The 11,170-nt window shown below is 34.7% G+C and overlaps 1 protein-coding gene across 3 annotated transcripts; it reads right to left on the bottom strand.

Annotated features, from left to right (window-relative positions):
• Positions 1-777: 777 nt before the first annotated feature.
• On the bottom strand, positions 778-9,544 carry LOC149949492 (L-xylulose reductase-like). 3 transcript variants are annotated; one of them, XM_090169238.1, is made up of 7 exons: positions 9,264-9,504; positions 7,996-8,093; positions 6,029-6,183; positions 5,792-5,834; positions 5,060-5,224; positions 3,405-3,507; positions 778-1,022 (listed from the first exon to the last, which is right to left on the bottom strand). In XM_090169238.1, the coding sequence occupies exons 1-7, from the start codon at positions 9,313-9,315 to the stop codon at positions 898-900; spliced, it is 741 nt and encodes a 246-aa protein (XP_090025364.1). In that variant the 5' UTR covers positions 9,316-9,504; the 3' UTR covers positions 778-897. The 3 variants fall into 3 exon arrangements, with proteins under 3 accessions (XP_090025364.1, XP_090025365.1, XP_090025366.1); XM_090169239.1 differs by lacking the exons at positions 7,996-8,093; positions 9,264-9,504 and adding exons at positions 7,675-7,826; positions 7,893-7,910; XM_090169240.1 differs by lacking the exon at positions 3,405-3,507 and having other exon boundaries at positions 931-1,022; positions 9,264-9,544.
• Between the last annotated feature and the right edge of the window lie 1,626 nt (positions 9,545-11,170).

The following is an 11,170-nucleotide window of genomic DNA, read 5'->3' as shown; positions in this document are numbered from 1 at the left end:
GGGCAATTTTATCTTCTTCCCTTTATAAAACGTTCGATCACAGTTGGATTTAACTGTAATTTCTACAATTGTATATATATACATGTATGTGCTTCTTTATAATACAGCTGCTGCATGTTATGTAGCCTTCTAAATGTGCAAAGGGAAAAGTGCTGTTATCATAGAACCAGTTTTCATGAATGCAAATTATTAGTTATACGGATTAATATATTTCTACAAACCAACAAAATTGCGGATGTAATACATAATTTGAAAAAATATTCATGATAGTTAAACAACCTAACTTAATAACATTATGATATGTGGAATAGTTAAATGCTTAGTTTCAAAGGCCTGCTATATCTCGACTTTAGTATTTAATTCAAAGATTTAAAAAAATTATGTTGTGCAACTGAATGTATTCATTAATTAACTTAATTTTTTCTAACTTTTATATAAGGTTCGTAGTGTTAATTATAAGTATCACAAATTAAATAATAATAAGCTAGGCTAATACCCAAGGCATCTAACAACTTTGACGATTGAATGCTTTTAGTGTGAAGTATTATTTATTTTTATCTTGTTAAACTTTTGTTTGTGTACTTAGTTTATTTATTTATTATTTTTAGTTGAATCCATTGAAGTGTCTACCACGTGTTCTCTACATTTATTAACGTTTAATATGTTAAATTATTAAATATCCCATACATATGCTATAAAAATATAGTTAGCACTCAGCATTGGTTTTTATTTAAAACTAAAAAAATTGGAATTTGAAGAAATCAATTTCTAAAAACATTTTAATTTTAAATAATTGTTGATTTTATTTCAGGAAAACAATCAGTTATCAAAGGACGTTTTATTATTTTAACAAAGGCCAACTTTCGAGGTTTTTCAAGTAATCCATCACGTGGTCTTTCACATCTCGTCTCCAATTGGCAGTTTCAGCAAGTATCCTGCGTCGACGGGCAGAGTCACTCCGGTAATAACAGACGCGTGATCGCTTAACAGGAAACATATTGCCTTCGCAATTTCTATGGGTTCTATATTATTTAAAAAACAAAGTTATTGAATCCTTGGAAAATTTAAGCCAGCACTGGAAAACTTGTATGTGAAACTTGATCCTTCGACTACACTCCAGATTTTGAAGCGCTGGCTTATTTACTTTATTAATTCCTAATACGGAATATTATAGCAAGTTGGTAAAATGTCACATTATATTTTGCTTTTCATTTGTTTTTCACAAATATCGTCACGCCTACCAACGAGTTACTAAAGGTAAGTTCACAATTAAACGGGTTGAATCGGTTTAAAGCGACAAAAATTGTTTTACAAAACTCCTTCGAAACGATTTTAATTGATATCAAGGCAAAGTGTGAACACGGCTTAAATGTCACAGGATAGAAGGGTCACTAAAATATTATTCAAATCTGGCAGCATAAACTCGTTAGGCCAATGACCTTAAAAGAAGGTTGGCCCGATTATCGGCGTACTGTCGGGTCGACCGGGTTAAATGTCACAAAGGCCGATGTTCGGCAATGTTAATCCACCCGACTGTACCTTAAATGTTAGGTCCAATCTTATGCCGACTTTTGGTTCAGACGATGGGTTTACGTTGCATTAACCTTTGATCTAATAGTAGGACCAACATATGTATCCCTCGGTGTGAACCGAACGCCGACTGTTATCATTTATGTAGATAATGTAGGTTCGACTTTTTTGACGGTGGAATAACGTTAGATTTATTTGTATAATAATGGTAAGTCTGATCAAATACCCCAACCACTTCTTAGTTTACTCTGCCAATTGAACGATCTTATTTAGATTACTAAACATTCACATGGAGATCTCGAAAAAAGAGCGTATATGTTCTAGTCAGCAAAACGTTGTCATCCAAACAGACAAATAAAACTTCCGCGAACGATATTCTTTTACTTTATTTCTTCCCTACTAAAATAAGTAAATGAATGTGAGAAACGTACAGCTCGAAAATTTTAATTTTAATAAGTAATTATTTATATCCCTTTTAACGCATAGACCACGGAAAAGAAGTTTTTCGAAGAATATTTCAAAATCGTTTATGAAATCTTAAAATAGAGACATTTTTTTGCGTTTAAAATTCAAACCCTCTATTCTGTTTCAATAAAGTTCATTTATACAAAACACAGATTATTTTTCAATGCATGGCCGACTATTTATAAGATCGTTCAATTAGCAGTGCAAACAATGTAGTAGTAGGGATTCGTACGCCACAACGGTGGTGTATTGTCAAACCTACAATTATTTCACATGTTAATGTAACGTTGGTCCAACGTCTACGGCAGTTAGGCCAAAGGTACGTATGGACGGTGGTATTATGTCGATTGAGTCCTTACATCACTGTCAAATATAAGGTTGGCCCAACGACCAACTTAATTGTAGGAAGAATGTCGAACACACCATTTTCCGGATAGTCGACCAGAGTGACATCTGACCCATCGGGTAGGGCGACCTTTAACCCTTAAGGTTGGTCCGACGGTTTTGTATTGCAAAGGTACCGACAAAAATCTGAACATTTTCCGACAATAAATAGATTTTTTTAAAAAGTCGAATTTTGGTAGGCTGCCGACCAAAACCATTAACCGACTTTTTTTCTACTTTTCAACTAATTTTAGACCAACTTGTACAGCTGGGGATCGTGAATCGTATTTCTATACCATATCCTAAATTATCAATTAATTATTAACAAATTCGTATTTGTTTTTTTATTTATACTAGAATGATTAATTATTTAATTTTAATCTATGAATAAATTGATTAGGAAAGAAAACCCCACTTCAATTACACAGTTAAATTAAAATTGATTAAAAACTTAAATTTTATAAAAAAACTAGTTTCACTTCTATTCACAAGCATCATCAGGTATGGTAATTCTACTGTGTAATTGAAGTGGTGTTTTCTTTCTTAATTATCCAATGCACAGGTTCTGTCAAGCTTTATTTATACATAAATTAAGCGGGGTCAGAACATTAGATACGTTGTTTTGATGTCTTGCATCGAAACCATTCATTATAATTTTTTATGCAAGTGGTCACTTGTCTCAAAGAGTATTTTTCGTTATCAGTGAATTAATTGTTGAAATAGGTTAAATAAAACTTTGTCTATGTAACCAAAACCCAAGTGCAATTTATAAATGCTCATTAACCCTCGTGACATAAGCCGACGTAGTCTCATAAAAATGAAAACAATCTTTATGCATGGATGAGAAAAGCAGATACCAATCGTAGTAGAAATTAAATAAAATTAAATCCATAAACATTACTTAATTTTTTTAAGCAAAGCCGTTTAAGGGTTATAATGAGAACTTCAGATTGTCAATTGATCTTAACGAAAAGCCTCTAAAGCGGACGAGTAGGAATTGAGCTAATAAGGAACGATATACTGACCAATGAAAACGGGTATTGGTAGCTCGCTCAACAATAGATTCGTGAGGTCTTCGTTTAAGCTTACATTATTGACTACTCCAGGCGCGACTGCATTCACTCGAATCTATCAATGAAATGGCATGACAATAAAGAGTCCATTCTAAATACAATTTTTATCAAGTTGTTCGATCGATTATTTTTATAATACTTGTCCTTACACAGCTTTCGACTTTAAGAGCGTGTAAGAAATGTCATCAAACCTTGCGAATTAATAATAAGCTGCTAAATAGCCTAATTTTATCAAATGCCAAAAGAGAGCTTGGCTTTCAATCTCTGTAATACTTAAATAGCCTAAGATTATGAAATGTCGATCTAAGTTTCTTAACTTTCAATATCTCTTTTACAAAATATCTTAAGTTTTACAATTTTACTCCCTTATTGTTCATGGAATCGTATATTTTTGTGAGCTAGGCAGGACGTCGTTCCTGCGTATATAAGCTTTTAAAGAATGTGTTAAACAGTAAGTTATACCTCTATTAAATTTAAAATACAACGAAGCCATTAGGTGAATTATGAGAAAATTATAACAAGAATGCTGCCTAACAATAAAAATCAAAATTATCTTATTTGTTCTTTAATACCGACATTTGGTGAAGGTCGCTTAAATTTTCCTTTTTCTCGAGGAAAACTAGATCATAAAATCAGTGGATCGCCTTAACATGGTCATTATCATTAAGAATAAATAAAAAATTACTGGTTTAATGTAAAAATAAAAATAATAAACAGCTAGGCTGTTAAAACTTTCCAAACCGATAGGAAAACAATTTAACCATTGGACATATTAATTTGTAGGTAAATTAATAGTAAAGCAGTCCTAAGAAAGACGAAGTACGTTGATTGTCAAAATGCAATTTCACATTCCAGTTTCTTAAATAGCCATTTTCATTTGACATGCGGTAAGAAAATTTATATACTGGTGCTCCAAATGAATCAATTAAGGCCTACTACAGCGGTGTTCTTATAAGAATGCCCTACGCCAGCATTCACATGCCCAGACAGGTGACAAAAACAGTCTTGGTTAGTAGACCCCTACTAATAACGGTCGCACACTCTACGCAAGCCACTCATCCCGACAAAAGACGCAACAATGAAATGATAAGCTAACCTAAGGCACAGAGAATGGATGCTCTAGCAACTTCCAGCCGACACCCTACATACAGAGGTAACGAGCCAAACCCTTCAGAAAAAGCTCATAAAAGGAAACGACGGGCACAATGCAACCCACGGAACCCAACACAGCTGATACCCCATATTTCAGTGTGCCTCCAAAAGGCTGGAATCCGGGTCACAGCACCTCAGATGGAGATCTGCTGACGCACAGTAGGCAGATGTGGCCTGGACCATCACCGTACGCCTGAGCTTAAACCCAGTTTCTGGTCCCTACCTGACTAACGTCGGAGGTGGAGTTAGAACCATTTGATCATGTCTAACATATCCTAGTGTGCCACTACCCTTAGGGGTTGGATGATGAAGACCCCGACTCCCCAGTAAATCCACCAATTATTGCACAACGTGACCCGTTAAGGGAAATATAAATTTCACAGACCATGCGATTTTTTAACTAATAAGATATCTTCTCACCGTGGATCTTTAAGATTGGAATAAATGACCCTTACCTTATGCTTCGCTAGATCATGAGCCATGGATTTCGTTAAGTTAGAAGTGCCGGCTTTTAAGCAAGAGTACACCGAAATTGATTTCAGCGGAGCCCAAGCGGCGACGCTGGACAGGTTGACAATAGCGCCACCGGTGCCACGATCAATCATTGATTGGGCAGCAACCTATAAGAAGAAACATTTGTACATCATCAAACTTCTATAGGATACCTCTTGATAATATACAAGGAAGTTAAACGAAAATTTCAATTTCATTAAGTGCCTAGAATTAATGTACACTAATACACAATTTTAAATTGAATGTTCTGCTCCTTTTATTATGAGGAAGTTTTCTGGTCTTAGGCGCGTTATCACACTTGATGGTAAAATGGGTAATAAACTAAGTTCGAAGCGATTTGTATTGTTTCTGGGCTCGCTCCGTTTGGTTACAAAAATTTATCCTAAGACCATTAGTTAATCATGTTTGCTAAAGAAACATGATTTGAAATTATTTAGAATTTTAGTCGTGTTATTTTTTTGTAAATAAAAAGTATTTAAAGTTACCCGCCATGTTATTTTACAAATTAATTCTAAGCGAACCGACTTGGCCAAGCTACTTTCTTAACCAACACGAAGTGATTTCTCGCGATGGTTTAGAAAACGAGTTCATTAATGAAGCGATTTTAGGGGTAAATGTAACCCTGGCTTAAGATATTCCTCCATTGGAAAATGGAAAAGTTATAAGTAACTTACTTGTGAAACAAAAAATGTGGACTTTAGGTCTACATCAGTGAGGCTACATGTAAATAAAAAGTATAACAAATTAATATTTTTAAAGGGAAACAGAATTGTTTGAAAAACTCGGGCTAAATAAATGGTTGAACCCATTTTCGATTGAGGGGATTAACGAAAGTGAAACTACACTTTTCATTCTCATAAACCTATCCTACGAATAATTAAGGAAGTAAATGCTGATTCACATTCTCTTACATGTTAAAGTTCTTCTCGGTAACATCCAGAACAGTTTCAGAAATGGAAATTCCGACATTATTGACTAATAGGTCAATAGGTCCGACGGTCTCCAGAGCAGCCTTTCCTAATTCCCAATTACCCAAATCAACATGCAGCAGTTTAATACCTGGCAGCTGCGGAAAGAAATATTTCATATTAGTGTAGAAGTTAATATATTGGAGAAGAAGTGTCTATGGAAGCTTTCTTTAATTAAAAATTCACAAATAGTTTAAATGATTTCCGTACTCGTTAGTAGGAGGTTAATTTATTCCAAAATCTCTAGATACTCTTAAGTATTACATCGGTCACGCTAGAGCTTAAAACCAGATCAAGTCCGTTTGAATAGGCCTACTAAATTTGACCAATGAATTTTTAAGAAAATCGCCATGAAAATGGTATTCAAGCTTATTTACAACAAATATTTTGTTAATCGTAAATTCATTCCAATCTTTTAGAGAACGCAAAAAAAATAATGTTCAATCATCATGGTTTAGAGTTGAGAAAAATTTATATTTCTATCTCAATGATATCAGTCATTTAAAATATTTTTAAATAATTATGTTTGTGTAGTTTCATTGGCTTATAATATTATTTACGTTGGTGCGTTTGCTATAATCATAGGTACATAATTATGTTTCATAAATTTGTCTTTCAGTTCAAATAATTATTGATATATATGTGTATAAATGATTTGTGGTTCAAACGAGAAAAATAAAGTAAAAAAACCATTAACCTTCGCACAATTAGTTATGCGACTAATAATGAACTAGAATACAAAGAATTATAAAAGAAATCCAAAAAGATATCACGGATATTAAATAACACAATTCAAATATTAAATTGAAATTTTAACAAATATCTTATCATCATAATTTAACAAAAATGAATTTTTTGAGTTACCTAGTTTTGAAAAAAAAGTAGCGAAACGTGATCAAGTTAGATGGCGCCTGTATGAAAAAACACGAAATTCTAATGTTTTCGAACGAGTTAGAAGGCGCCTGTATGAATTGGCACGCAATTCTAATGATTTTTAACGAGTTAGATGACGCCTGTGTGATATGGCCCGAAATCCTAATGTTTTCGAACGAGTTAGATGGCGCCTTTATAAATTGGCACGAAACTCTAATGTTTTCGAATGAGTAATTAGGCAAGAAATACTTATTTTTTCGAACGAGTTAGATGGCACTTGTATGAATTGGTACGAAATTATTTTGATTTCCAACGAATTTGATGGCGCCTGTATGAAATTCGAAAATCAATCAAATTCCAAAATTGCCGCAAATACTACAATGGGCAATTCCCCACTTCCGCGGCCCTGATCCCGCAATCGATTGACATATCATGTGTCATTGTACCTCTAACGTAGCGAGAGAAATCGTGCCTACACTAGCGGTGTTGGACACAGTTCGTTAAACCAATACACACAGATCCCTAAGGATTGTATGTAAAAAGGAGTAAAAGCTAAACCCTAGCACAAATTTAGGATATTGCAAACATTTCGATATTCTCGGACTCAAAGGTCTTCAAGAACAAACAAAAGACGTGATCGATCGAATTAACTTCAAACTTATATAAACATGAAACACTGTACAATTTAGCCAGAAGGTTTTTAAAGGGAATATAACCTCTGGTATTTCTGTCGCCCTCCGAGGGTTCCAATATTGTCCGCTGCCTCCCATGGCTTTTCACACTTGCGGCGCTGATAATCGCTGATTGTGAAGGGAATAAAGGAAATTGATGGGGTCTTCCATAAAGAACGTGTTGGAGGTTCTATTCCCTTTAAGGAGAGACTTTTTAAATTTTTCGTTTTTATATCATTCTGATGATTAAGTGTGTAATTTACCAAAAATCCAAAATGTAAGTTCTTTCGATAAATATCTCTTAATAATTATATAAGTTCTAAGAAAAGTAATCATGCATGGAATGATATATTTCCGTTTTCATACCTCGGCAAGCAGTTCGTCCAAAAATTGCTGGTTGTTGCAAACTGCTATGACATGGGCTCCCAGCTTATAAAGTAGCCTGGCAGTTTCTCGTCCAATACCTGGCCAAATATAGACACAGGTGATTAAACTAATTTTAGTGATAAATAATTTAAAATAAACGATGATGAAGATGGCGTTACGCAGCACTAGTGAGCTTTCCTGTTTATATTTTATAATGTCGCGCGACGAACGCTTAGTGACACATTTTAAATAATTATTAGACAGAAGCGGGAAAGAGCCCTAGTGCTGTGTATATCCATCTTCCCATGGGTCAAGGGTTCATCGAGTGAGCCTGAGCTCAATTTGAGACCGATATCAGGTATTTTACATAAATATTGTAAGCCTGAGAGGAGACCGATAAGTTTCCACGTTAAAACCGAGCCCGAGCTGCGGTTTTCCAGAACGAATTTTGAAACTTGTGAGCCCAAGCTTGAGTCCCTGTTAAGATACAAATTACTTCGGGCTCGAGCTTGAACACATTTCATGATTCACATTACTTGGAGCCCGAGCCTGAGCCCGTATTAAAAATTAACGTTCGTCGAGCTCAACCTTGAGCTGAACATAGTACTTGAGCCCGAGCTCAAGACTGATTTTGGTTGTTTTCATATCTAAGGTGAGCCCAAACTCAATTCACGATTACGATTGAGACCGAGACTTATTTGAATTCTGTTTTCGTATTTCTGGATCAAGGTTACCAACTTAGAAGAGAGTGAAATTTATCCATATAAGGGTAATTGTCAAATGGGCTATGTAGGGCAAGCCAAAAGATGTCTCTCAGCACGAGTAAAAGAGCACGAAGCTGATCTGACATTAAAAACACATTAGGCCTTGTAGATCATGTTCAAGAAGGCCCGATGCACGAAAATAACTTAATAAAACTTAATATAAGTGAATCGGTTGAAATTGTCAAATCAAAAATTAAAAATAATTTAATTAACAATATAGATGGCCCTGCTTAAGAAATTGTTTCACATTATAAAAATTTCCACAAACCAGGGTTATTTGTGGTTTTGTTTGACGTATGTAAATACAACTTATGTTATACTCGAACTGTGATAACATTGTGTCTGTTTCTCTCGTGCTCTTAACTGGCTCTTTGTGTTAGTATTGTAAATGTGCCTTACGACGACGCTACTATGGACGTCGAAACGGTCGTAGCAAGTTTTAAAAAACTTTTGTTGTACAATAGTGGTTTTATTATTTCTTATGAATTTTCAAATGCAGCTTACCTCTAGTAGCACCGGTAACCACCACTCGTTTTCCGGCGAAATTAAACTCCATTTTTTTCTCAATTCGAGACAGTGTGCGCCTGTACCGGTTGTCGAATTAAATGTGCGTTTACAGCCGATAAAAATCTGTACGAAGGCTTCGAAAACCTTTACATTCTGACCCCGACTTATAAACAATTGAGACTGATATACTTTTTTACACTCGTTCGAAGAGCTGATAACGACATCCATTATAAGGAAAATATTATATTGCAAATAAAGCATTATTTTTCTGTTCTTCTACAGTTACCGTAAACACATCTTTACAGATCTTTGTCAAAACATTATTAAAAGACTTCTTTTAAATTCAGTGATTTTAAAGCTTCCTTCAAATCTCTCGTTCGGCCTATATTACTTTCCTGATTATTTTAATCGTAATCGCAACGATAAAGTAGAGAAGTGGTATTTGTTTTTCCCGACCTTGATTATAATAACAGCTCAGGGGCATTCTATTTTGGTAATTTTAAGGAAATTAAAAAAATTATATTTTAGAATGAATGACACGAAAAGCGAAAATTAATATGATGACAATGATAACTTATTAGCCAACTGAATTTGATTCAGAACCGATTTTTAAAAACAATTGCAATGGCTTAGCATATAGAACCGCAGAACTAGGAATAATATTTGGTAATGTTACGGGAAAACTGATTCTTAGACATTAATGAGGTCGTATCAATTATGTATTTATTATTGTCGTCTGCTTAGACGACCTCTAGCTCGGTCACGACACTAGCGATGAAAGCTTACTTTTCCATCCCCATTGCTTACAATTTTTTTTTGAAATGGATTAATTTAAAATTAACAATAAGCTAGGCTTGGTTAAAACGCAAAGCCTCATCTAGGCTAAGTCATCGAGCGATTTTGAATGCCATATGTTCCGGTGGATACAATGTGTAGGAGGGCAACCACTAATTTTTTCCATATTAATACGGTTACTCTATTAGTATATTCATTTTTAATTATGGTTTGAGGCCTGGTAGATACTTAAATCGTCCTGTCTTGAGTATTCAATTTCATGTTAGTGAAGTTCAAGTTGTTTAAGAACTAACAATGTCAGTGTTCTGTAAATGTTTAGGATAAAGAAACACAGATGCTATAAATGTTAAAACTTTGAGTTGAATTATGAATTATTATTATTTTTTTTAAAAAGCTGCTACTTCATGGCTTTAAAATTTTTTTTATTTAAATCGGAGCTTTCAGACCGTGGTCTTTCTTCAGCGAACGACTTTTACTAATGTTTCCTTGAAACGAAAAATTAGTAATAGTCGTTCGCTGAAGAAGGACCTTTATAAGGTCGTATCATTTATTTTCTAAAGTAGATTACTAGACCTTTTTGTTATGCGAAAAACTAAATTCTTAAGCGACCTCTAGCTCGGTCACGACAATAGCGTTGAAAGTTTACCTTTTCATCCTCATTGCTTTCCTTTTTAATTATTGAATTGTTTTAATTGATAACTAATAATCAGCTAGGCTCGGCTAATAACCAAAGCACCGTCTAAGGCCAAGTCATCGAACAACTTTTAATTACATTTATTCAAGTGGTTATAATTCGCAGGAGGGTTGTGGAAAGACCTTCATGCCACAGGATCCCACAGCTCGCTATACCTACTATTAAAGGTAACCTCATCAAGTTTTAATATAAAGGGGCACAGAAGAACTCGAAGGAAAATCCCTTGGACCAGCGAGGAGAGCTCCCCCCTTGACGCTTAAGCTTTGCATGTGACTTGTTGATTTTTTATTACACCCATAGCTCAAGATGTCTTTTAGTGCCCCCCCCCCTTTAGTTTTTTTCTTTATCCGCCATTGTGCCAGTCCAAAGTGCTAACCACTCTTTCACCCTACCTGAACAGTTTGAGCGAGGTCTC

The sequence above is a fragment of the Leiobunum rupestre genome, chromosome 3, assembly GCF_980474605.1.
Source record: "Leiobunum rupestre chromosome 3, qqLeiRupe1.1.hap1, whole genome shotgun sequence".
NCBI classification, from domain to species: Eukaryota; Metazoa; Arthropoda; class Arachnida; order Opiliones; family Sclerosomatidae; genus Leiobunum; species Leiobunum rupestre.
Note: the sequence above shows the minus strand (reverse complement) of the source record. Positions and strands in the feature narration are given on the sequence as shown.

Bases quoted from the DNA above. Each gene is read 5' to 3' on its own strand.
- LOC149949492 (XM_090169238.1), bottom strand. From the start codon at position 9,315: ATGGAGTTTAATTTCGCCGGAAAACGAGTGGTGGTTACCGGTGCTACT. The intron at 8,094-9,263 runs GTAAGCTGCATT...ATATTTGGCCAG, and splicing joins GGTTACCGGTGCTACTAGAG to GTATTGGACGAGAAACTGCC. The intron at 5,835-6,028 runs GTAAGAGAATGT...ATTTACATGTAG, and splicing joins ACCGAGAAGAACTTTAACAT to CCTCACTGATGTAGACCTAA.